We start from the raw sequence: 27,570 nt of genomic DNA, 5'->3' as shown, positions 1-27,570 counted from the left end.
CTGCCCTATGTAGAACTGCTCTATCCTTGTCTTTAAAATCAACAAGAATAAAATATTCTATTTTTTTAGTGGGACCTTGTAATGGACATACAGATGCAGACAGAACACATTGTCCGTATCTTTTGTGGCCCCATTGAAGTGAATGGGTCCGCATCCATGATGCTGTGCACAAATAACAGGTGCAGACAAAACCCGCAAAAAATGCAGATCGTGTGCAGACAAAAAAACACAGTTGTATGCATGAGCCCTAAGTTCACATCACCATTATTTTGCAAGAGATCTATTATTTCAGAAGGAAAAAAGTCCTACATGACGGATCAGAAGAGTGCTCATGCACATGACCGTAGCCTGTTTTATGTTCTGCAAATTGCAGATCTGTAAAACACAGAAACCGGCCTGTAGACATTTTTTCACTCCTTAATAAATGTCCTAACCGTGTCCGCAAAACAGACAAGAATAGGACATTGAAGTGAAAGGGTCTGCATCCGATCCTCAAAAAATGCAAGCCAAGGTCGTGTGCATGAGCCCTTAGTAGTGTAAAATGTAAAATGTGAAAAAAAAATTGAGTTAGGCCTTTTTCACATGGTCTTGTGTGCCCCGTGGTCGTGTCGCGGACCGCAAAATGCGGCCCACAATGCACGAGCACAGTCCGTTGGGCAGCTGCAGCAGATCGCAAAAAGATAGGACATGTTCTATCTTTTTGCGGAACGGAAGTACGGGACGAAACCCCACGGAAGCAGTAGTGCTTCCGTAGGGTTCCGTTCCGTGCTTCCGTTCTGCACCATTCCGCATATCCTGATTTGCGGACCCATTGAAGTGAATGGGTCCGCATCCGTGATGCGGAATGCCCACGGAACGGCACCCGTGTATTGCAAATCCGCAAATGCTGTCCGCAATACGGCAACGGGGCGCACACACCTGTGTGAAAGAGGCCTAAATAAACCCAAAAAAGTCACAAAGCTCTATTTTGCAACTGTTTGAAGTAGAGGGTGTGATAAATTTCCCCTTCAGGGTGGGTTCACACTAGCGTTAGGGATTCCGTTATACGGAATCCATAAGAGGGAAGGAGGGATCCGTTCTTCTGCCCATAGACTTATATTATGACGGAGTGCAAAACGGAAGCCTTTAAAAGGCATTCCGTTTGCTGTCCGTCCTAACAGAAGTCTATGGGAATCAAAATGAATCCGTCTGGGTCCTGTTATGCAAGACGGAAAACAAAGTCCTGTCGACAGGAGTTTGTTTTCCGTCTTGCATAACAGGACCCAGATGGATCCGTTATGCTTTCCCATAGACTTCTTTTAGGATGGAAAGCAAACGGAATGCCTTTTAAAGGCTTCTGTTTTGCATTCTGTCTGGGCATTCCGTTATTTTCCGTTATAACCATGTAATAAAGGAAAACCATAACAGAATCCCTAATGCTAGTGTGAACCCACCGTCCATAGGGCAGGCGCATGGGGATCGCAGACCCATTCACTGGAATCTGTCCGCAATCCTTCCGTTCCGCAAAAAGATAGAGCAAGTTCTATCTTTTTGCAGTGCGGAAGCGCGGAACGGAACCCCAGAAAGCACTCCGTAGTGCTTCCGTAGTGTTCCATTCCGTTCTTCTCTGGATTTGCAGACCCATTGCGTGACGTGGAATGGCCACGGAACGGTCCCCTTGTATTACGGATCCGCAAATGCGGTCCGCAATACGGCAACAGGCATCACACGTTCGTGTTAACGAGCCCTCAGTTGTAACTCCAGGTAACGCCCAGTTGCAGCTCTGCATAGGTGTAGGTAGACTGGTGCGAGTAGAGCTCACCCCACCGTTTGAGGACAAATTGGTTAAAATCCTGAGCATAAATGAATTGAAGCATTCTAATAAGATTGCTTATTCCGTACATTGAGGGCCTTTTTTTTTTTTACTAAGGACATAAGGCCTATTCTGTGTATGAATGCTCCGTGAAGGGTTGAAATAAACGGCTTTTGCTGTACATTAACTGAGATGCAGCTCCATGTAGATTACTCCTAGAAATGGGCTGATTCGGTGAAGTACCTCCAATATGTTTGGAGATTAAAGTAATTCATTCATGTTTTTTCCTGAGCACAATGGCCTCAAGGAGATGGATTAAAGATTTTCAATAAATTGTTTACTGGTTCAATGAAAGTCTTGTGTTTGCATGTCAAATTTCATTTATTGCACAATCTGCTTTGAGTTTCTAGTTACTGTGAGCAATTTCAGGCAATGGTTGGACTGCAGAACTTATCAATACTTCACACTGTTAAGACTCCTTTCCCATTTACTCTCCTGTCTAGATTTTCTTTAAAGTAGAAGAAAAATGTGCTGGGAATGAAATAATGTTGACACATTATTGCATCAACAATTCTAGCGCTGAGTACACCAGAACTTTGCAGATGTGTTTTAATGAAGCTGAAAAGAAATAGAAGTCATTTCACTGCTATGACCTCCATTCTACTACTACTACTACTACCACCGCTTTGGCTTGATTTACAAGTGACGGAAAATCCAGCGAAAAAATCTGCTATGCGCAACAAAAAATGCAACAAGACCGCATGTATTGTATGCGATTTTTAAAGCGGAAAAGCCATCTGATTTCAGCCTCTCCATTGCAAAGGGTGAAATCAGATGGAAAAATTTGTTGTAAAGCGTGTGGATGAGAATTCAGAAATTCTGATCCGCTTTGCTGGCCTGGTACTGTACAACGCTGTGGATTTGCTGCACAAAAATCAGCAACGGCAAATCCATAGCTATTCATTCACATGCGACCCCCAGTCTACAATAATAAATTCACTCTTCATTTCAAAGTGCGAGAAGGTTGTCATTTAGGTTCAAATCACCGTTCTTTCCGTTCCGTTCTTGTGATCCATCAGAAGAACAGAAAAATAAAGGAAAAAACTGATCCCATTTTTTGAGCATGAGTTATTTTTAAGTGCAAACTGATCATAACTGATGCTCTAAGTAACAGATCCGTTTTTTTTTTGTTTTGTTTTTTCTTCCGTTCTTCTGACGGATCAGAAGAACAGAAAGCCAAATGGTGACGTGAACTCGCCTTTAATGCTCACGCACACATCCGTAGTATTGCTCCGCATATGATCCGCGATGTGGACCCATTCATCTCAATGGGGTCGCAAAAGATGCAGATAGCACACCCATGTGCTGTCCACATCTGTATGTCTGTTTTGCAGCTCAGGCAAGAAAATTAAATATGTCCTATTCTTTAAAAAAAAAATGATGGCAGGCTTTCAGCTGGTAGCTGTGTTTTGCGTATTGGCGATTTGTGGACCTCAAAAACAGATACGGTCGCATATAGGAGTCCTTATTTATTTGTGAAATAAAATGTTAATAGAGAACAATATTGCTTAGTGTAAATGTGCTTAAATGTAAAGGCCGACTTATATTGGTACAGTCAGTTTCTGATCCTTTTGTACAACCAAACAGCGCAACCATGATCCGTTAAATCCATTAAATAAATAGCAGCTGTGGTCTAGTTGGTGATGCAGTTTTTGACCGCAGCCGGCTGCAACCCAAACAGATTATAGCTGTGCCGTGTGGTCATACCTTTAGGCCCCTTTCACACGAGTGAGATTTCTGTCCGGGTGCAAGGCGTAAAGCAAACACATAGCATCCAGATTGAATCCCAACCCATTCATTTGAATCAGTTTGTGTACATGATTTATGCAGCATGTTCTATATTGTGCATTTTTCATGCAGCTCTGGTTCCATAGAATTTAATGGGGCTCGCGTGAAAAACAGAAAGCATCCGGATGATACTCATTCTCAAGATTTTTGATATTCTGTTGTTTTTCAAATCTCCATTCATTACAGCATGTCTCTGCTCTTATTATATATATATATATATATATATATATATATATATATTGCTGTTTCTTCATACACTCTTGTAGTACACCTGATGAAGGGACTGATGATGTCTTGAAAGCTCGTTATGTAGCATCATTGCTTCTATTGTTGTTAGCCATTAAAAGGTATCAGACCTGCAAGACTCTCATTTTGGTTATCTTAGGCCTCATGCACGCGACCGAATGTATTTTCCGGTCCACAAAAAATGGATCCGCTAAAAATACGGATGACGTGCATTCTGTATTTTGCAGATCAGAATAGCTGGCCCCTAATAGAACAGTCCGTTCAATGCTTGTCCGTAATGCGGAAAATAATAGGACATTTTTGTTGGTTTTTACACTGCTAGGCAAAGTGTTCGGTGACGTCACCAGCTCTGATGGGCGGACTTTAGCGTTACACTAGACGTTTAACATCAGCTACCAGCTGGAGTAGATTACAATCTGGCGCCGGCATGTGCCTTTTTATTGCTAATTAAAAGCATCTTCTGGAGGCTCAGCAGATATTTAGACCGGCATAGCAGTCGGGATTGCTAAAACAGAGCCTATATCCCCAGCAATAAGCCTCTAGGCAAGTTTCATTTATTCCATCAGAGAGGTTTTGATAAATTATTACCAAAACTTACAATTCATATTAATAATCAGACTGCCACCATATCATGTATTAAAAAATGTTAAATACTTTATTGTACTGCCTGAGTTATACTTTCTCTATTTCTCTTGTTTGTTCCTACAGAGATAATCAGTCAACCATAGGTTCAGCAATGAGTGTGGGGAAAACAGAGAGTGCCCGGTCCTGGGTTGGATCATCTGCCAGTTGGGCATCACCCACGGGAGGCAGTGCTTGCGGGCGCCAGTCAAGGCAATCAACATCTGATACACTTAGTGTTCACAGTTTACGGTAAGGAATTTTGTCATGCCAGCTTGAAGATTAGTTTTTTATATTGATGTACAGTCGTGGCCAAAAGTTTTGAGAATTACATAAATATTGGAAATTGGAAAAGTTGCTCCTTAAGTATTTATAATAGCAATTTGCATATACTCCAGAATGTTATGAAGAGTGATCAGATGAATTGCATAGTCCTTCTTTGCCATGAAAATTAACTTAATATCCAAAAAAAACCTTTCCACTGCATTTCATTGCTTTCATTAAAGGACCTGCTGAGATCATTTCAGTAATCGTCTTGTTAACTCAGGTGAGAATGTTGACGAGCACAAGGCTGGATATCATTATGTCAGGCTGATTGGGTTAAAATGGCAAACTTGACATGTTAAAAGGAGAGTGATGCTTGAAATCATTGTTCTTCCATTGTTAACCATGGGGACCTGCAAAGAAACGCGTGCAGCCATCATTGCGTTGCATAAAAATGGCTTCACAGGCAAGGATATTGTGGCTACTAAGATTGCGCCTCAATCAACAATTTATAGGATCATAAAGAACTTCAAGGAAAGAGGTTCAATTCTTGTTAAGAAGGCTTCAGGGCGTCCAAGAAAGTCCAGCAAGCGCCAGGATCGTCTCCTAAAGAGGATTCAGCTGCGGGATCGGAGTGCCACCAGTGCAGAGCTTGTTCAGGAATGGCAGCAGGCAGGTGTGAGCGCATCTGCACGCACAGTGAGGCGAAGACTTTTGGAAGATGGCCTGGTGTCAAGAAGGGCAGCAAAGAAGCCACTTCTCTCCAAAAAAAACCATCAGGGACAGATTGATCTTCTGCAGAAAGTATGGTGAATGGACTGCTGAGGACTGGGGCAAAGTCATATTCTCCAATGAAGCCTCTTTCCGATTGTTTGGGGCATCTGGAAAAAGGCTTGTCCGGAGAAGAAAAGGTGAGCACTACCATCAGTCCTGTGTCATGCCAACAGTAAAGCATCCTGAGACCATTCATGTGTGGGGTTGCTTCTCATCCAAGGGAGTGGGCTCACTCACAATTTTGCCCCAAAACACAGCCATGAATAAAGAATGGTACCAAAACACCCTCCAACAGCAACTTCTTTCAACAACACAACAACAGTTTGGTGAAGAACAATGCATTTTCCAGCACGATGGAGCACCGTGCCATAAGGCAAAAGTGATAACTAAGTGGCTCGGGGACCAAAACGTTGACATTTTGGGTCCATGGCCTGGAAACTCCCCAGATCTTAATCCCATTGAGAACTTGTGGTCAATCCTCAAGAGGCGGGTGGACAAACAAAAACCCACTAATTCTGACAAACTCCAAGAAGTGATTATGAAAGAATGGGTTGCTATCAGTCAGGAATTGGCCCAGAAGTTGATTGAGAGCATGCCCAGTCGAATTGCAGAGGTCCTGAAAAAGAAGGGCCAACACTGCAAATACTGACTCTTTGCATAAATGTCATGTAATTGTCTATAAAAGCCTTTGAAATGTATGAAGTGCGTGTAATTATATATCACTACATCACAGAAACAACTGAAACAAAGATCTAAAAGCAGTTTAGCAACAAACTTTGTGAAAACTAAAATTTGTGTCATTCTCAAAACTTTTGTCCACGACTGTATTATTTACAGTATATTTATGATGCAATAGAAGAAAAATTTTATATATTAGCCCAAAATTAATTTTTATCTGTGTTATTTTTTCATCTTGGTTTTGTAGAGGGAGTAGGGGGATAAAACCTGTTAAACATGGAATGACTTCTAAAAAAAAAAAGAAAAGGAAGCCATCAGTATTGCCATTCTGCCACTTCTTTGTGGTTATCCATTGTGTAACATGGCAGAACAGAATATAATGGTGACCTTAAAGTACAGTATATTCACAAACATGTAGTAATTTGGATTGTTTCCCAAAATAGTGCATAGCAGTGCTGTACCTTCGAACTGAGGCAGATCACGTAACTGTTATGGGGACCCAGTCCTGGATTCCTTCTGTTCCCAGCATATAAAACACTACATTTCATGCAACACCACTAGGGAGAGCTCAGTGCAAAGAGATTTTTTACATTGGAGTCAATGGTAACAGTATAAATTCCCATGCACTGAGCTCTCTCAGGCAACCAGTTTTATAATATACTATGTGATGAGACGCAGGCTATTTATCAATGTATTTAGGCCATTTGTGTGGTATAAATACATCAAGAAACATGGTTTTCAGAATGAGCAACATATTTATGGAGTACTTGTTCCACGTTTTCTGATATAGAAGTTGGATAAAGTGGGTGAAGATTTTTTTTTTACATTTTTTAAATGAAAATGCCTTGCCCTTAATAAAATAAATTTTCAATTTTTAAGAAATATGGGCATCACACAGCTTGCATGCACTACTTTTTTGCAATGTGGAGGCACGGACATAAACCACACAGAAGCACTCTGTGGTACTTCCGTGGGGTTCCGTGCCTCCATTCCGCACCGGACCTTCCGTGATGCATGGTGTACCCAGTCAGTGCCCCAGTCATATTGCCGACCGCTGTTTGAGGGCTGCAATAAGGGCACAGCGGGGCAATAGCCATGTGCATGAGGCCTTACTGGGAAACAGGATGTGGTGTAGATCTGTATTACATTTTGCAACGGAACCCTATGTGTAACGGATTTCCTGGCACCCCGACCGGGTACCTCCGTCGATAGTTGCTCCTAGTGCTTCCCGAGGACTCCAAGGACTCCACTTGACACCGTAAGCGCTACAGACCCCACGAACCGCCGAAGCTTGGTTGAGGTCTCGCCGTCTCATACCCACCCTGGACCTACGACAAGGCTCCAGTGGGTGAACCTTTCCTAAATCTAGAGAGCATGAACAGCTCTTACAAGAACTAGTAGTTATAGCCAGGGCAGTATATCAAATCTTCAGCGTCTAGCAATCCCCAGTGTCGATCAGTTACACAAACACCAGCCTCAACATAATGAAGGGTAAAACAGGAACTCTTTATTGAACACACAGCATTGACTTATATACACATAACATACTGAGGACATGACATAGCAGCCAATCCTTTACAGTTCAAACACAAAACTAACCCTATTCAACAAACACAATGGCATTGTCCGTGACGCAATTAACAAACACACTGGCATTGTCTTTGACGCAAGGAGTCGGCTGCTATTATAATCAACTATCTTAATCCCATCACTAACAGTAGACTAACCAGGTACCTGACCTCCTGTCGGTCGGTGCCTGAGTTAGTCGAGTAGCCCACCCATAAACAAACACTGGTCCGGTTGAACTCTGGGGCCTGGTTCTGTTCTGTATGTCCCCAGCTGTTGAGTGGGCATCGGCTACTCCTTGCTTCATTGTTGTTCTCTAGCTTGGAGTTGTAGGTACTTGGTGGGCAGAGGCCAACTGCGCTCTGCCCAGATGCCAGCTCTTCCGCTGTGGTAGCTGGTGGGGAGTCAGGCTCTGGACAAGAGGATAGGGGAGGGCAGAGGCCAACTGCGCTCTGCCCAGGTGCCAGCTCTTCCGCTGGGATGGGGTCATGGAATCCTACCCCCAGGACCTTGTTGCGGATCAGCTGGGGAGAGGATGGAGCGCTTACCTCCTCCTCCTGGCATTCCTGCGGGGTTGGTGGCGGATCTGTACCGGCCGTCCAGCATCCCGGTAGGCCTGGTGCAGAGACTGCGGTCCCATCTGCACCATCGGAGTTAGGGGTGCTGTCCCCCTGTGGTTGGGGACATAAACCGGTTGTCTCCTCTCCCTTCAAGGTACACTGCCGCTTGGGAATGAAGACGATGCTCTTCTCTCCCTGCAAAACATACTGCCGCTGGGGAGCAGGACCGACTGTCCCTACTCCCTGAAAATCCGGCTGCCGTTGGGGATCTGGGCCGACTGCCCAGCATCCCTTTAGGGTCGGTGGAGAGACCTCGGTCCCATCTCCACTGTTGTGGGGCTTACTGTCTCCCCCTGGTACGTTAAGCTGCTGCTGGGGAGAGGGGGTAACAAGCTCCTCTCCCATACATACTTCCAGCCGCTGGGGAGGGCGACCAACCGTCTCCGCTCCCAATACAGTGTCCTGCTGCTGGGGAAAGGAGACTGGGCTCTCTATTCCTTGCTGGACACTATGCCGCTGGGGTGGAAGGACAAAGCTCTCCTCTCCCAATAAAACCCTCTGCTGCTGGGGGACAGGACCGACTGTCTCTGCCCCCTGTAACTCAGCCTGCCGCTGGGGGATGGAGACTGGGCTCCCAAGTCCCTGCATATTACACTGCCGCTGGGGAATGGAGACTGGGCTCCCAGTTCCCTGCATATCACACGGCCGCTGGGGAATGGAGACTGGGCTCCCAATTCCCTGCATATCACACTGCCGCTGGGGAATGGAGACTGGGCTCCCAATTCCCTGTACATCGCACGGCCGCTGGGGAATGGAGACTGGGCTCCCAATTCCCTGCATATCACACTGCCGCTGGGAAATGGAGGACTGGGCTCCCAATTCCCTGCATATTACACGGTCGCTGGGGAATGCAGACTGGGGTCCCAATTCCCAATAACTCCCATTGCCGCTGGGGGACAGGACCGACTGTCTCTGCCCCCTGTAACTCAGCCTGCCACTGGGGAATGGAGACTGGGCTCCCAATTCCCTGCAGGAGCAGTGAAGAGACCTCGGTCCCATCTCCACCGGCCACCTGGGGTTCTTCCCAGTAAACATCCACAATATCCTCCCAGCTGAAGGGCTCTGGACCTGGGACTGACTTCTTGCTGTCCTGCTGAGCCTTCCCAATGGAGTGGAAGAGATCTCGGTAGTCCTCCTCCTGTTCCCACTCCAGGGTTGCTAGGTGAGCTAGGTCTTTCTCTACCTGATGGGGGTCATCCCAATCCTGCCTAGCCTCCCTCTCGTAGATAATGTTCTGAAGTCTGGACTGTGCAGGGCTCCCGAAGTCAGGCTTTGCAAAGGACTCCCATAACAAGCCATCAAACTCCTCTCCCTCTGGCTTGTCATGCTCAGCTGTCCAGGGTATATACTGTGCCATATACCACCAGAGCGCCTGGTAGGCCTCCTCCAAACATAGCTCCTGCCATACACAGTGCTCTAGTTCCTTCACCCATTCCTCCAGGGGCTGCTCTCCCAGGAAGGGCATCCGCAGGGCCACTTGCTTCTGCAATTGCTGCTCTCCACTGGGGAGACTCTCACCTCGCTGGTATTGTACATTACCCAGGGCCTGGTACCAGATGCCTTTCCTTAACGCATCCCGGCCATCCAGGTCTTCCTCATCGTACGCCACTGCTGGTTCCATCCTGCTGCTGCCAGGGGCGCTGTACGGATACTAGCGTTGCCCTCAATATTGTAAATCCACGAACGGTGTCTCCGGGTTGCTTCTCCTCTCACTAGGACGCCATCCCACTGCCTGCCACCAATGTAATGGATCTCCTGGCACCCCGACCGGGTACCTCCGTTGATAGGTGCTCCTAGTGCTTCCCGAGGACTCCAAGCACTCCACTTGACACCGTAAGCGCTACAGACCCCACGAATCGCCGAAGCTTGGTTGAGGTCTCGCTGTCTCCTACCTACCCTGGACCTACGACAAGGCTCTAGGCTCCAGTGGGTGAACCTCTCCTAATTCCAGAGAGCAGGAACAGCTCTTACAAGAGCTAGTAGTTATAGCCAGGGGAGTATAGCAAATCTTCAGCGTCTAGCAATCCCCAGTGTCGATCAGTTACCCAAACACCAGCCTCAACATGATGAAGGGTAAAACAGGAACTCTTTATTGAACACACAGCATTGACTTATATACACATAACATACTGAGGACATGACATAGCAGCCAATCCTGTACAGTTTAAACACAAAACTAACACTATTCAACAAACACAATGGCATTGTCTGTGACGGAATTAACAAACACACTGGAATTGTCTTTGACGCAATCAACAATTAACATGCAAACAGATATCTTCACCCCCTCCATAATGAATGAATAGGGGACGAGGAGACACATGTGATGGGATTATCTCCTGAGGGTATCATAGGAGTCGGCTGCTATTATAATCAATTATCTTAATCCCATCACTAACACAATCAGTGGGAGTCTCAGTGCAGAGTTAACCCTTTTTGTGTTGTTGAATCCACACCATGCCTTTTTAATAGCCCATAGGAAATATTTGGCATATAAATTACACACATAAATCAGGGTTCATAGTTCCTTGTAACCCCAAAAGGTCTGAGGGGGGTCTCCATTGGTCTCGGTCCATAGTCTGTAGGAAGGAGGCTAGCCCTCAGGCTTCTCCAGCAGCCCCAGTGACGGTTCAGTCCGTCACACTATGTGATCTGTGTATGCCCCTAATGTCTAGGCATCTGGTACTGGAGTATTAGGGTGTGTATGTTAGTTCTCCAAACCATTCATTGAAAGTGTTTTCTTGCATGCCATTTTATTCCTTCCAAAAAGAACAAATCAGTATTGAGTACTGAATAAAGTCTGTTATATGTTACTAAAATGGAAGGTTATTCTAATCAAGCAGATGGAAACGGTAAGTAGTGAACACTTAGTAGGACATACAGATGATCATTTCTAATAGCTACCAGTTATTGGAGGCGTGCTATGCAGCGACCATCAGAGAAGACTTCAACATTTGGCCTGTTATCCCCCTTATGGCATCTCAGAAATAATGAAGGTCTTCCATGCACTATAATCAGCATAGTGATTAACAAACGTAATAATTGAAATCCCAATTATCCTTTATGTTTGGTGATAAACTATTTTCCATATTCACTTAAATGGCAGATTTTCATTTTGAAGCCATTCTTGTCAAGTGTGAATGTATACTTCATGTCCAAGTCTTTGCTGTACTTTAAATGACTCTGTGTTTGAAGATCAGTGAAAGGTGAACAGCGTTAGATGTATTCATGGAGGTCTAACACTTTTATAGCTAGGAAATCATCATAAATATCCATCCTCTGTGAAGAAATCAAAGGAAGCCATGTGCACGCTCAGAGTTATTTCTCAGGGAAAATGATTTGTGAGGCTTGAAATGCAATTTCCCTGTTTAGACTTTAAGACTTTGTTGACAAATGCCTAATGATGCCATGAACAGAAAAGTATCTAAGCTGAAACTTTACAAGTTATTTCCCCTTTACTATCAGTGAGAACCAGTATGACAAATGCAGCTTCATGGATTTTGTAAGCTTTTGACTAAGGTTTTAACCCCACTGAGATACATTTTATGTGAGTGAAATAGCGGAACTAAGCTAAGGCTAGCAATATTTTCTTTTCTTTTTTTAGATGTAAAGCTAACTACCCAATATAGCAATTCTTACCTTGACCAATAAAGAAACAGTTGCAAGAAACTTTTACTTGACTGTTTCAATAGCTTTTGTGACATGTTAGCACGGTCAAGTTAAAAACTGCTCCATCTGTACACCATATACTGTACATATTATAGCCTATCTACCTGAAAATGGTATTGCCAGAAGCATTTTTCACCTATGGCCTTGATAACTGATAAATGCTAAATCAGTGGGTGTTTGACAGGTGGGACCTTCACCGACTGCCAGGCCAGCACTCTTATTTCAATCATAAAATGCATTTGCTGGACTTCACCGTTACGCCATTGAAATGCCTCCTAACTACAGCCTTGCGACTAGTGCTGGGCAGGGAGCAGAAAGCAGGAGACTTGGGTTTTCCATTCTTGTGATCCCTGGAAGTCCAGTGTTCAGAACCTCACACTCCACCAGTTTATCACTAGGAATGAGCGAACCCGAACTGTATTTTGGGGTGTGCGTGTCACGGACCCGAACCCGAACATTTTCGTAAAAGTTCGGGTTCGGTGTTCGGCGCTTTCTTGGCGCTTTTTGAAAGGCAGCATGTGATCCAGCCTCTATATAAGCTTGGGTCACGTAGCGCTGCACGTCACTCTGCTGATACAAGCGTAGGGAGAGGTTGCAGCTGCGACGTTAGGGCGAGATTAGGCATATTAACTCCTCCAAAAGACTTAATTCAGTGATCGATCTACAGCTGTGGGTCATTGAAGTGCTAATATTCAATTGCTCACTTTTTTTAGGCTGCCCAGAGCGTTTTTATATCACTTTTTTCTGGGGTGATCGGCGGCCATTTTGTGGCTTGTGGTGCGCCAGCACAAGCTACCACCAAGTACATTTAACCATCAATAGTGTGGTTATTTTTTGCTATATCCTACATCAGGGCCAAGCTTTCATCAAGTGCATTTAACCATCAATAGTGTGGTTATTTTTTGGCCATATACTACATCAGGGGCAAGCTGAGCTTGTGTCACCCAAGTGCATTTAACCATCAATAGTGTGGTTATTTTTTGGACATATACTACATCAGGGACAAGTTGAGCCTGTCACCCAGCGCCTAAAAAATAGGCCTCACATTTATATTCAACCAAATGTGTACTGTTTTAGCTGGTCAAGTTATTGTTTGTGACCGTAAAAGCACAGTTTTTGTTCTGGGTTGAAAAACAATTCCCAAATTTGCAATTCTCAAAATTAGTGGTTTCTGCTGTATCAGGCCTACTTTAAATCTATCCCTAAAAGGGTATATTAGATTCAAGGTGCTGATAGGGTCATTCTGAAAAACGTAACACACACGCTACAGTGCAGATCAAAGTCTAATTCTGTGATTAAACGTATACCTGTCACCCAGCGCCTAAAAAATAGGCCTCACATTTATATTCAACCAAATCTGTACTGTTTTAGCTGGTCAAGTTATTGTTTGTGACCGTAAAAGCACAGTTTTTGTTCTGGGTTGAAAAACAATTCCCAAATTTGCAATTCTCAAAATTAATGGTTTCTGCTGTATCAGGCCTACTTTTAATCTATCCCTAAAAGGGTATATTAGATTGAAAGTGCTGATAGGGTCATTCTGAAAAACGTAACACACACGCTACAGTGCAGATCTAAGTCTAATTCTGTGATTAAACGTATACCTGTCACCCAGCACCTAAAAAATAGGCCTCACATTTATATTCAACCAAATCTGTACTGTTTTAGCTGGTCAAGTTATTGTTTGTGACCGTGAAAGCACAGTTTTTGTTCTGGGTGAAAAACAATTCCCAAATTTGCAATTCTCAAAATTAGTGGTTTCTGCTGTATCAGGCCTACTTTAAATCTATCCCTAAAAGGGTATATTAGATTCAAGGTGCTGATAGGGTCATTCTGAAAAACTTAACACACACGCTACAGTGCAGATCCAAGTCTAATTCTGTGATTAAACGTATACCTGTCACCCAGCGCCTAAAAAATAGGCCTCACATTTATATTCAGCTAAATCTGTCATTACTGGTGTGCCTGTATTAGTGTAATACGGTACCTAAATAGATAGCCAGATAGTGTTAGGTGTCTGTAAAAAAAGGCCTGAATTGGAATTCAATACATTGCCCCGAATAATATTTTTCTTATTGTGGTGAACGGTAACAATGAGGAAAACATCTAGAAAGGGACTCGGACGCGGACCTGGTCGTGGTGGTGTTAGTGGACCCTCTGGTGCTGGGAGAGGACGTGGCCGTTCTGCCACAGCCACACGTCCTAGTGTACCAACTACCTCAGGTCCCAGTAGCCGCCAGAATTTACAGCCATATTTGGTGGGGCCCAATGCCGTTCTAAGGATGGTAAGGCCTGAGCAGGTACAGGCATTAGTCAATTGGGTGGCCGACAGTGCATCCAGTACGTTTACATTATCTTCCACCCAGTCTTCTGCAGAAAGCGCACAGATGGCGCATGAAAACCAAGCCCATCAGTCTGTCACATCACCCCCATGCATATCAGGGAAACTGTCTGAGCCTCAAGTTATGCAGCAGTCTCTTATGCTGTTTGAAGACTCTGCTGGCAGGGTTTCCCAAGGGCATCCACCTAGCCCTTCCACAGGGGTGGAAGAGATAGAATGCACTAATGCACAACCACTTATGTTTCCTGATGATGAGGACATGGGAATACCACCTCAGCACGTCTCTGATGATGACGAAACACAGGTGCCAACTGCTGCGTCTTTCTGCAGTGTGCAGACTGAACAGGAGGTCAGGGATCAAGACTGGGTGGAAGACGATGCAGGGGACGATGAGGTCCCAGACCCCACATGGAATGAAGGTCGTACCACTGACTTTCACAGTTCAGAGGAAGAGGCAGTGGTGAGACCGAGCCAACAGCGTAGCAAAAGAGGGAGCAGTGGGCAAAATCAGAACACCCGCCACCAAGAGACTACGCTTGCTACTTACCGCCGCCATCTGGGACCGAGCACCCCAAAGGCAGCTTCAAGGAGTTCCCTGGCATGGCACTTCTTCAAACAATGTGCTGACGACAAGACCAGAGTGGTTTGCACGCTGTGCCATCAAAGCCTGAAGCGAGGCATTAACGTTCTGAACCTTAGCACAACCTGCATGACCAGGCACCTGCATGCAAAGCATGAACTGCAGTGGAGTAAACACCTTAAAAACAAGGAAGTCACTCAGGCTCCCCCTGCTACCTCTTCTGCTGCTGCCGCATCGGCCTCTTCTGCTGCTGCCGCCGCCTCGGCCTCTTCCTCCGCCTCTGGAGGGACATTGGCACTTGCCGCCCAGCAAACATGGGATGTACCACCAACACCACCACCTGCGTCATGAAGCATCTCAACCATGTCACACGGCAGCGTTCAGCTCTCCATCTCACAAACATTTGAGAGAAAGCGTAAACCCACCTAGCCACCCTCGATCCCTGGCCCTGAATGCCAGCATTTCTAAACTACTGGCCTATGAAATGCTGTCATTTAGGCTGGTGGACACAGACAGCTTCAAACAGCTCATGTCGCTTGCTGTCCCACAGTATGTTGTTCCCAGCCGGCACTACTTCTCCAAGAGAGCCGTGCCTTCCCTGCACTACCAAGTATCCGATAAAATCAAGTGTGCACTGCGCAACGCCATCTGTGGCAAGGTCCACCTAACCACAGATACGTGGACCAGTAAGCACGGCCAGGGACGCTATATCTCCCTAACTGCACACTGGGTAAATGTAGTGGCGGCTGGGCCCCAGGCGGAGAGCTGTTTGGCGCACATCCTTCCGCCGCCAAGGATCGCAGGGCAACATTCTTTGCCTCCTGTCTCCTCCTCCTCCTACTCAGCTTCCTCCTCCTCTTCTTCCACCTGCTCATCCAGTCAGCCACACACCTTCACCACCAACTTCAGCACAGCCCGGGGTAAACGTCAGCAGGCCGTTCTGAAACTCATATGTTTGGGGGACAGGCCCCACACTGCACAGGAGTTGTGGCGGGGTATAGAACAACAGACCGACGAGTGGTTGCTGCCGGTGAGCCTCAAGCCTGGCCTGGTGGTGTGCGATAATGGGCGAAATCTCGTTGCAGCTCTGGGACTAGCCGATTTGACGCACATCCCTTGCCTGGCGCATGTGCTGAATTTGGTGGTGCAGAAGTTCATTCACAACTACCCCGACATGTCAGAGCTGCTGCATAAAGTGCAGGCCGTCTGTTCGCGCTTCCGGCGTTCACACCCTGCCGCTGCTCGCCTGTCTGCGCTACAGCGTAACTTCGGCCTTCCCGCTCACCGCCTCATATGCGACGTGCCCACCAGGTGGAACTCCACCTTGCACATGCTGGACAGACTGTGCGAGCAGCAGCAGGCCATAGTGGAGTTTCAGCTGCAGCACGCACGGGTCAGTCGCACTGCGGATCAGCCCCACTTCACCACCAATGACTGGGCCTCCATGCAAGACCTGTGTGCCCTGTTGCGCTGTTTCGAGTACTCTACCCACATGGCCAGTGGCGATGACGCCGTTATCAGCGTTACAATACCACTTCTATGTCTCCTTGAGAAAACACTTAGGGCGATGATGGAAGAGGAGGTGGCCCAGGAAAAAGAGGAGGAAGAGGGGTAATTTTTAGCACTTTCAGGCCAGTCTCTTCGAAGTGACTCAGAGGGAGGTTTTTTGCAACAGCAGAGGCCAGGTACAAATGTGGCCAGACAGGGCCCACTACTGGAGGACGAGGAGGACGAGGATGAGGAGGAGGTGGAGGAGGATGAGGATGAAGCATGTTCACAGCGGGGTGGCACCCAAAGCAGCTCGGGCCCATCACTGGTGCGTGGCTGGGGGGAAACACAGGACGATGACGATACGCCTCCCACAGAGGACAGCTTGTCCTTACCTCTGGGCAGCCTGGCATACATGAGCGACTACATGCTGCAGTGCCTGCGCAACGACAGCAGAGTTGCCCACATTTTAACGTGTGCGGACTACTGGGTTGCCACCCTGCTGGATCCCCGGTACAAAGACAATGTGCCCACCTTACTTCCTACACTGGAGCGTGATAGGAAGATGCGCGAGTACAAGCGCACGTTGGTAGACGCGCTACTGAGAGCATTCCCAAATGTCACAGGGGAACCAGTGGAAGTTTAAGGCGAAGGCAGAGGAAGAGCAAGAGGTCACCAACGCAGCTGTGTCACGGCCAGCTCCTCTGAGGGCAGGGTTAGCATGGCAGAGATGTGGAAAAGTTTTGTCACCACGCCACAGCTAACTGCACCACCACCTGATACGGAACGTGTTAGCAGGAGGCAACATTTCACTAACATGGTGGAACAGTACCTGTGCACACCCCTCCACGTGCTGACTGATGGTTCGGCCCCTTTCAACTTTGGGTCTCCAAATTGTCCACGTGGCCAGAGCTAGCCTTTTATGCCTTGGAGGTGCTGGCCTGCCCGGCGGCCAGCGTTTTGTCTGAACGTGTATTCAGCACGGCAGGGGGCGTCATTACAGACAAACGCAGCCGCCTGTCTACAGCCTATGTGGACAAGCTGACGTTCATAAAAATGAACCAGGCATGGATCCCACAGGACCTGTCCATCCCTTGTGCAGATTAGACATTAACTACCTCCCCTTAACAATATATTATTGTACTCCAGGGCACTTCCTCATTCAATCCTATTTTTATTTTCATTTTACCATTATATTGCTGGGCAACCCAAAGTTGAATGAACCTCTCCTCTGTCTGGGTGCCTGGGCCTAAATATGTGACAGTGGCCTGTTCCAGTGGTGGGTGACGTGAAGCCTGATTCTCTGCTAGGACATGAAGACTGATTCTGTGCTGACATGAAGCCAGATTCTCTGTTACGGACCTCTCTCCTCTGTCTGGGTGCCGGGGCCTAAATATGTGACAGTGGCCTGTTCCAGTGGTGGGTGACCTGAAGCCTGATTCTCTGCTATGACATGAAGACTGATTCTGTGCTGATATGAAGCCAGATTCTCTGTTACGGGACCTCTCTCCTCTGTCTGGGTGCCGGGGCCTAAATATGTGACAGTGGCCTGTTCCAGTGGTGGGTGACGTGAAGCCTGATTCTCTGCTATGACATGAAGACTGATTCTCTGCTGACATGAAGCCAGATTCTCTGTTACGGGACCTCTCTCCTCTGCCTGGGCCTAAATATGTGACAGTGGCCTGTTCCAGTGGTGGGTGACGTGAAGCTTGATTCTCTGCTATGACATGAAGACTGATTCTCTGCTGACATGAAGCCAGATTCTCTGCTATGGCATGAAGAGACTGATTCTCTGCTGACGTGAAGCCAGATTCTCTGCTATGGGACCTCTGTCCAATTGATATTGGTTAATTTTTATTTTTTATTTTAATTCATTTCCCTATCCACATTTGTTTGCAGGGGATTTACCTACATGTTGCTGCCTATTGCAGCCCTCTAGCTCTTTCCTGGGCTGTTTTACAGCCTTTTTAGTGCCGAAAAGTTCGGGTCCCCATTGACTTCAATGGGATTCGAGTTCGGGACGAAGTTCGGGTCGGGTTCGGATCCCGAACCCGAACATTTCCGGGAAGTTCGGCCGAACTTCTCGAACCCGAACATCCAGGTGTTCTCTCAACTCTATTTATCACCTATCGACTAAATGGGTAAAAATTACATTCCTCTATCACTGAAAACTTTAAAGGGAATCTGTCTCCCTTAGTTTGGACTATTATCTACAGTAATACATGTGCAGTACTGCAGATAAGGAATGCAGATCACAATTTTTTATTTTCCTACTGCCCCCCTGTCAGCCCTCAAAGCTGCACTGAAATACAGCTGTTCTAACATAAGAGAGAGGACACATGTGCGCATGCACAGCAATACATATAGTGTATTTAAATGCAGCCTTGAGCATTAACAGGGGAATGGGGGAAATAAGAAAATAAAAAATAGTCATTTGGGCAGTAGTACCCATTTATTATTGAAGATAATAGTTCAAAATCAGGGTTACAGATTCCCTTTAAAGGGGTTGCCTGTTTTCAGAATTATAATCCAGCAGTTATGTATGTAAAGTCTTAAAGTGTTAGTAAATACAAAACCAAGTCCAGCAAATCATGTAACCCATTAAAAGTCTTATACTTTAATTTCAATCCTTAAAATAAATAGAGACATCGACAATAAGGACGATAATAACTGAGGGTCCACTCAGATATATTGCCACAATAAGCAACTCAAACCATACCGAGGGATAGAGGGAAGGCTGTCCCTGTTATCTCTCCCTGGTCTGAAACTCAGCCCAGGGACGACCCCTAATGGTGGGGATTCCTTGTCCTCGAACCTGGGCTACTCTGAACCTCACACAACCCTAACACGGTGGTCCTGGAGGGTGGGGAGGTAAATTGAATTGGTGCTTAGAAGTGGACAGATACACAAAACAAAAAAACAACAACACCACATACAGCTACCCTAATGATATAGGGCCTATTGGTGAACTGTGTATACAGCCCTAGTGCTACTAATTAAAGCCAGCTAGGTACACAGTGCATCCTCACTTAAACACATAAACGTCAATAGTAATACCCCGATGCGTTTACCCCACTCTGTGGGATCATCAGGGGGTCAATATATTGTGGGTGCCGGATATCTATTTGATATTATGATATCCTTTTTAATTAGATGTCAAAAAATATAAATTGGGGACCATTCATTGATAGCAGGGGGAGATCACGGTCAAACGGATTAGGTAAAGAACATGCCATGGTCGTTAGCCAGTATGACTGGAGTATCTTGTAGGTATCTGTGGAGGAAAAGTACAGATGGTATAGAACCAAGTATAACCCATGTATAGCCTCCACCATTATCCACAATTCAAAGGTAAAACTCACAGTCTCTTTTTTTTTATAAATTTTTTTATTTGTAAAATATAACATAAGGTACATAGACAGGTATCTTGAACGTCAAGCATGACGTTAAGGTTATACATATTATGAATATTCCATCATGAGATAGGTAACATTAACATGTAGATGTAGAAACATTATTTTCCACAATTGCATTCTAGACATATGGTGACGACAATCTTGGCATTGACAGTTGTATCAAGGTATACTCTAAGCTGCGCCAGTGTTAGTATAGGTGTATAAATCTGGACATTCAACTGGGTTGTCTATATTCATGCCATAGGTTCCATTGTTTACAGAATGTGTTATGTGTACGTGCTTCCCAAGAGGAAATTTCTTCAAATCTGTACAGTTGGTAAATTTTTAATTTCCATTGTTCTAAGGAGGGGGTGGAGGTTGTTAACCAAAATTTGGGCACTAGAAGGCGAGCTGCTATGAGTAGTTGTTTGAAGAGGAAGGGAGGATGGGGGGACTCTGGTTATCTAGATTGAGTAAAGCTAATAAAGGGGATAAGTGTTAAGGCTGCCGGGCAGCCTGTATTTGTGGGAGGGGCAGAGGCCACGCCCCCTCTGCCCTTATAAACCTTGGCGGGAGTTACAGACGGGACGTGCAGCCAGTTAGGGGTTCCATACGGGGTTGGTGGCCCTTCCACATGCCAACTGGGAATATGAGAATCTCCTCTCTGCCAGACAGGATCCAGAGGCTGTGCAAGCAGCGATTTCCTTGGAGCTGGAAAAAGGGTTCCTCATCGGTCCGTTTGATTCTATCCCCTTTGAGGTATGGAGGGTTAACCCCATTGGAGTGGTGGCTAAGAAGGACTCAAATAAAAAAAGACTTATCTATGATCTCTCGGCTCCTCATTCCTCTCACATACCCAGTATCAACTCCCTCATACCATCGGAAGAGTTTAGTATGAAGTACTCCTCTATCGATGAGGCGATTCAGTTTATTCTCAGGGCAGGCAGGGGGGCCTGGTTGTCCAAGACGGATATTGCGGATGCCTTCAAACTGCTTCCGATTCATCCGCAACTGTGGCAATACTACGGCATCAAGTGGGCAGGCAGATACTACTTTGCCAATCGCCTAACGTTTGGCTCTAAAAGCAGCCCATGGCTGTTTGACCGTCTGGCCCAGGCCCTGCATTGGATCCTGGTCGAACATGGGCAGGCGCCCATGTGCATCCATTACCTGGACGACTTCCTGCTGGTGGAACACCCGGCCCAGCAGCCCTCCAACTTATCCTCCCTGCTGGAATTATTCTCGGCGCTCCAGGTTCCGGTCGCCTCGGGGAAGACGGTAGGTCCTTCCAAGACGATCACATTCCTGGGGGTCATCCTGGACTCGGTGAGGTTGGAAGCAAGGCTCCCTGAGGAGAAGTGGCGGCAAATACGGTCAGCCATCCTGGAGGCGTCCAGGGCATGCGTACTGACCAAGACGAACCTCCAATCGTTGCTGGGCCGGCTGAATTTCGCCATGAGGGTCATGCCCCAGGGACGTACCTTTGTTTCCCGGCTCTTGCTGCTCCTGCCATCAGCCCCAGAGCAAGACAGTATTATTCGGTTGGACCAGCAGGCCATGGCGGACCTGTCCATGTGGAATACATTTATGTCTTCATGGAATGGGGTAAGGTTGTTCATTCCCCCACGGAACCCATCCTCTCCCACGTTTTTTTCGGATGCAGCCGCATCCAAGGGCTTTGCGGCCATATTTGGCAATCACTGGCTGGCCGGTGCCTGGCCGTCCCAGATCACGGTGGACAGGGAGGCTCTTCGGTCATCCCCCCTGTTGGAGTTATATCCTTTGGTAGCAGCAGCCCATGTATGGGGCCACGACTGGTCAGACTCGAGGGTGTTGTTTATCACTGATAGTCAGGACTTGGTTGACATCATCCGTAGTGGCAGAGCTAAATCCCCTAAGATCATGTCTCTCATGCGCAGGTTGGTGTGGCTGTCCATGGTGCATAATTTTTGCTTTGAGTGCTCCCACATTCAGGGTTCCATGAATACGGCTGCAGATGCGCTGTCCCGGTTTAACGCTAATATCTTTTTTCAGGTTATGCCGCATGCAGACGCAACCGGGGCGGGCATTCCAGCTTACAGCGACCTGGTATGGGATTAATGGCTTTGATCGGGACAGCTAAAGATCTCTTGCACCAGAGCCTTTCTGAAAACACTGTCAGAAATTATCGCACGGGCTGGAACCTTTATAAGGAGTTTGTAAAGAATCATCCACAAGGCAACGTGGATGACGTGTCATTCATGATGGCATTTATCGCGCATTGTCATGCCAACCTCAGTCTCGCACACAACACCATCCGCCTTTACTTGGCAGGAATTCAGCATCAATTCACGTTGAACAACCCTGCCCGAGTATCTTTTTTCACATCACAGGCCATCAAGGCCACGCTCCGGGGCATTGAGAAAGCCAGTACTAGTAGGCCAGTGGTCCGTCAACCCATGTCCGGCTCCTTGTTCAGGCAGTTGTCCTTGGCTCTGGATGGTAATCCTTTTGGGCCTTTGGTTAGCACAGTCATTAAAGCTGCCCTATACCTGGGGTTTTACGGGTTCCTCCGGCCGGGGGAATTTACCACTGCCGTCCGGAACAGCCATCATCTCCAGAAGCAGCACTTGACCTGGCATCACGACCAGTTTATCCTGAGCATCCTGTCTACCAAGACCTACGCTAGTGAGGTTTTACCCCTCGCACAACGACTGGTGCCCGGTCAATGCGCTGCAGCAGTTGTCTGCAGGGCTGCAGGCGGCTGCCCCCGATAGTCCTCTACTTCCCTTTAAGGGGGGTCCATTGTCCACGTCTCAGTTCATGTCCCATGTCCGCTCCTTGGTTGCAGGGTTGGGTCAGGATCCCAAGGCCATCTCGGGCCACTCCTTTCGCATTGGGGCGGCCTCAGCCGCTTCTAGGCACAAAATACCACCGCATGTCATCAGGAGTATGGGGCGGTGGAGATCGTCTTGTTTCTCCAGATATGTACCAAACCCTCAATCTGAGATTCGTGATGCATTCTGTTCACTTGCCCTGTAATGCTACAATAAAGTGTTTAACAGTATGATTATGTCTCCATTTTTGGCCCCTTTTAGGCCTACCCTCGCTCCGGGCTCCCGGCATTAACCAGCCTTCGGTAAGCTCCGTATAGTACGTTCAAGGGCCGTCGCCCTGACCACAAGTGTTAAGGCTGCCGGGCAGCCTGTATTTGTGGGAGGGGCAGAGGCCACGCCCCCTCTGCCCTTATAAACCTTGGCGGGAGTTACAGACGGGACGTGCAGCCAGTTACCCCTCCCTCCCTTTTTCTCTGCAGTTCTATTGGGGTAGGCCCCCTTTTAGGCCTACCCTCGCTCCGGGCTCCCGGCATCAACCAGCCTTCGGTAAGCTCCGTATAGTACGTTCAAGGGCCGTCGCCCTGACCACAACTGTACATTAGTGTGGCAGATCTGATTGCTTGTATCAAAAATAGTTTTCCACCATTTGTTAATTATGGGGCATGACCACCATATGTGGAGGAACGTCCCTTTATCTTCAAAACATCTCCAGCATTCATCTGTTGCTGTATCTGAATAAAGAGAAGTCACGTCTGGTGTTTTGTACCATCTGGTTAAGATTTTGTAACCATTCTCTTGTATACGTACACAGCGAGATGATTTATGTGGAGATAATAGTATCTTTGGCAAGGAAGGTAGTGGGAAATCTAGTCCCAAATCTTTTTCCCATCTTCTGATGAATGCTGGCTTAATGAGTACAGAAGGGTTATTCAGTCTTCTATATAGCTGTGATATTAGCTTATTTGGGGAGTTAGGGTTGGTGATAAGTGATTCAACCCATACCAAAGGCCGAAGCTGATCACTGCTCGAAATGTGTTGCGAGATATATGAGCGTAAATATAGTATGGCAGATGAGAACTGTTTGCAAGGGTTCAGTTTTGTTTGGATCTCGTTGATGGAGGGGATAGCACCATCAGGCTGATGAAATGAGAAGATAGAAATGGTTGATTCCCTAATGTCACGCGGGGTGCAGTCTCGTATTACTGGTAGGGCAGTGCCCAGAATATCCCTCACTGAGAGAGTCGGCGAAGGGAAAGGTACCGCACATTGTGTGGACTGAAGGCTCTTCCACGCATTAAGGGTAGCTTGGATTATTGGAAAGCGAGAATTAGGGATGTTATTTAGACTGGAGTTCCCTAACAGTAGTGAGCGAAAGGGTTGGATTACCAGTTCCTGCTCCATCTCTACCCAGGATTTGGGATTAGGTGTTCTGAGCCACTCCACTGCTCTTGTCACAGTCTCTTTTTAGACATCGAGGGTCCAGTGATTTAATGGATAGCCTCAATAGGCATAGATTACCTAGACTGTAGAGAATAAACATTCACAGTCACCAGTCACAATTTGGAATAGTGAGGACTAAAGGGGGATAAATATCCCTGCTTACAGTCAGTCGTCCGTCTCAGGGTTCGGTCACCCCGACTCCTCCATATGCCCATATCTATGTACGCCAGGTGCCCCCTTTATATACACCCTCACCGCATTCAAAACATCCCACCAAGCGTCATCAAGACACGACTGCGTCCACTTCCTGATTCTGTCACTTCCGGTCTATGGATATGATCACTTCCGGCCGGTGGAACGCAAGACAGCGCTCCACTCCGAGCGCGCTGTTCCGGTCACATGCTTCCGGTCAGTGGAACGCAGTGGAGCGCAGTCATATGATCGCATCAGGCGGGTTTGTGCCTATTTTCATCAATGTAGAGAAAGTACAAGATATCGAACTTCACGTATAGAATACCTCGTTAACATGTACAGAACAGCCTACCAAAAGCATATACAGCCTCTAGGGGCCCAGTATATAATGGTATTAGCAAAGATGTCTCATATAGATGATACACATGGTGGAAAAAGTACTAAGATGTATTTATGAGATGAGGTGAATTATGAAACCAAAGTCTCAAACCGTCCATAACACCCTATAAATTATGTAAAGAGTGTAATTGTTATCAAATGAAAAAGTACTATTCATTGATTATGATAATATTCACTTTCGGATGCTTCCCGCATCCGGCCAGTTACGGGATAAAATTATTATTGTTAAACCGGGCCCGGCAATATCAGACAGGGAGAAGGAAAAAGGGCACCAATTATTATACCATCACAGTCAGAGAAAACAGGAAAATGTTAATCTCTCATTAATCCCGAGGGGAGACTGGCACCGGAACCTATGCATCCATTCACATTCCTTCTGATCAGCCCTCAAAGCTGCACTGAAATACAGCTTTTCTAACATAAGAGAGAGGACTCATGTGCGCATGCACAGCAATACATATAGTGTATTTAAATAGTGTATTTCAATTGCAGCTGTCCCTGTTATCCCAGTCACCCCCCTGGGGGGAAGGTGGCACCAATTCGAGAGCTGAGAACCTTGGGCATTTCGGGTCCCCCCATGACACTCATTGACATGTGATGCCACAGGTGTGACATTCTTTTTCACTATGTCATTGACATGTTCACAGACCCTCCTCCTAAGTTCTCTCACTGTTTTACCTATATAATCCATAGGACACGTACATTGGCAGATTTACATTGCCCCTTTGCTTCTGCAGTTAACGAAGTCCCTGACCTGAAAAACCTGTTTGGTTACAGAGCACGTAATGGCCTTGGCAGTTGAGATGTATTCACATGCCTTGTAGTAACCACATCTGAAGACACCTATGGGTTTATGGTCCAACCATGTACCCTTCTTTGTGGGGAGTATAAAGTAACTATGGAAAAGACGATCTTTTATACTTTTCTCTCAATGGTAAGTAACTGAGGGGCGATCAGTGAGGACATCGGACAAGTCGGAATCCATATGCAAAGGTATAGGTATCCTCCCACCAGCCCAGGAGGAGGTTGGCATAGGTGGGGGCACAGGGGCTCCCCATTGCCGTCTTCCTGAGCTGGTGGTAGAATCGTGCATTAAAAAGAAAAAAGTTGTGAGTCAAGGTAAATTCAAGTAACTGTAGGATGAAGATGTTATGTGCCACACATTGTGTACCTCTTGTCTTTAGAAAGTACTCGACGGCTATAAGTCCGTAGTGATGTGGAATAGAGCTGTAAAGCGACTCTACGTCGATACTAGCTAGCAGGCAATCAGGGTCCAGATTGAGGGTATTGATCTTGTTAAGGAAGTCCACTGTGTCCCTCGTATATGCAGGTAGGGACACAACGAACTGCCTGAGTACCTGGTCCAGATATATGCCGAAGTTTTGTGTGAGGGAATTGACCCCCGACAAAATTGGATGGCCCTTAAGTGGTGTTGTGCCTTTGTGTATCTTGGGGAGCCCGTAAAATGTCACTATACAGGGATGTAAGGGAAAAAGGAACTCATACTCAGAGGTGCTGATCACCTTTTTATTAAGACCCCCCAATAATATCGCTTTCAGATCTTCCAGAAAGGACGGGGTTGGGTTTGATGATAATATCCTATTATGCATGATTATATATAATTGATAATTAAAAATACATGTGTTCCCAATATGTGGTGTTGATAAAAAACTTACAAAACCAGTTAACCAACAGTGTCGAAGGACCATCACGGTCTTGAGAGCGTCCACAATCAGTTAATGCGCATGTGTGAGATCCATAGATCTCACGATGTCTCAGGCGCAAAGGGACTCTATGGGAACCTCATCAAAGATGGCCGAATCTGGAGATACCTACATGTGCGCATGTCTGAGCAATGGTTGCCACCCAAAACAAAGATCCAGATCGCAACATGATCCAGATCGCAACATATAAACATAATCAATGGTACATTAAGGATCACAGGGACTAACCTAATCCATTTGACCGTGATCTCCCCCTGCTATCAATAAATGGTCCCCAATTTATCTTTTTTGACATCTAATTAAAAGGGATATCATAATATCAAATAGATATCCGGCACCCACAATGTATTGACCCCCTGATGATCCCACAGAGTGGGGGAAATGCATCGGGGTATTATTATTGACGTTTATGTGTTTAAGTGAGGATGCACTGTGTACCTAGCTGGCTTTAATTAGTAGCACTAGGGCTGTATACACAGTTCACCAATAGGCCCTATATCATTAGGGTAGCTGTATGTGGTGTTGATTTTTGTTTTGTGTATCTGTCCACTTCTAAGCACCAATTCAATTTACCTCCCCACCCTCCAGGACCACCGTGTTAGGGTTGTGTGAGGTTCAGAGTAGCCCAGGTTCGAGGACAGGGAATCCCCACCATTAGGGGTCGTCCCTGGGCTGACTTTCAGACCAGGGAGAGATAACAGGGACAGCCTTCCCTCTATCCCTAGGTATGGTTTGAGGTGCTTATTGTGGCAATATATCTGAGTGGACCCTCAGTTATTATCGTCCTTATTGTCGATGTCTCCATTTATTTTAAGGATTGAAATTAAAGTATATGACTTTTAATGGGTTACCTGATTTGCTGGACTTTGTTTTCAGAATTAGGTCATCAATATCAGATGGACAGTGGTCTGACAACTGGAAACCCTGCTGATCAGCTCTTTGAATGATCTGCGATGACTTGCATTAGCCAAGTCTTTTGCAATGCTTACAGTACTTGCACACTGTTTACATTTTAATGGTGGTGTAATGTAATTACAGGTTACTCTCCTATTTAATTCAAGAGTTTGTGGCTAAACATTTATGGCTAAAACATACACTGTCTAAACAGAACTATCACTTG

At 46.3% G+C, this 27,570-nt stretch overlaps 1 protein-coding gene across 2 annotated transcripts in view; it reads left to right on the top strand.

Moving 5' to 3' along the window:
- MYO18B (myosin XVIIIB) overlaps positions 1-27,570 on the top strand; it is an 884,719-nt gene that overhangs the window by 822,375 nt on the left and 34,774 nt on the right. For both annotated transcript variants that reach the window (XM_040416566.1, XM_040416565.1), the window contains one exon: positions 4,595-4,759. In XM_040416566.1, the coding sequence (XP_040272500.1) occupies positions 4,595-4,759 (165 nt within the window). The remainder of the gene's footprint in view (positions 1-4,594; positions 4,760-27,570) is intronic.

The sequence above is a fragment of the Bufo bufo genome, chromosome 2 (genome assembly GCF_905171765.1).
Source record: "Bufo bufo chromosome 2, aBufBuf1.1, whole genome shotgun sequence".
NCBI lineage: Eukaryota > Metazoa > Chordata > Amphibia > Anura > Bufonidae > Bufo > Bufo bufo.
This window is presented reverse-complemented; position numbering and strand designations above follow the sequence as displayed.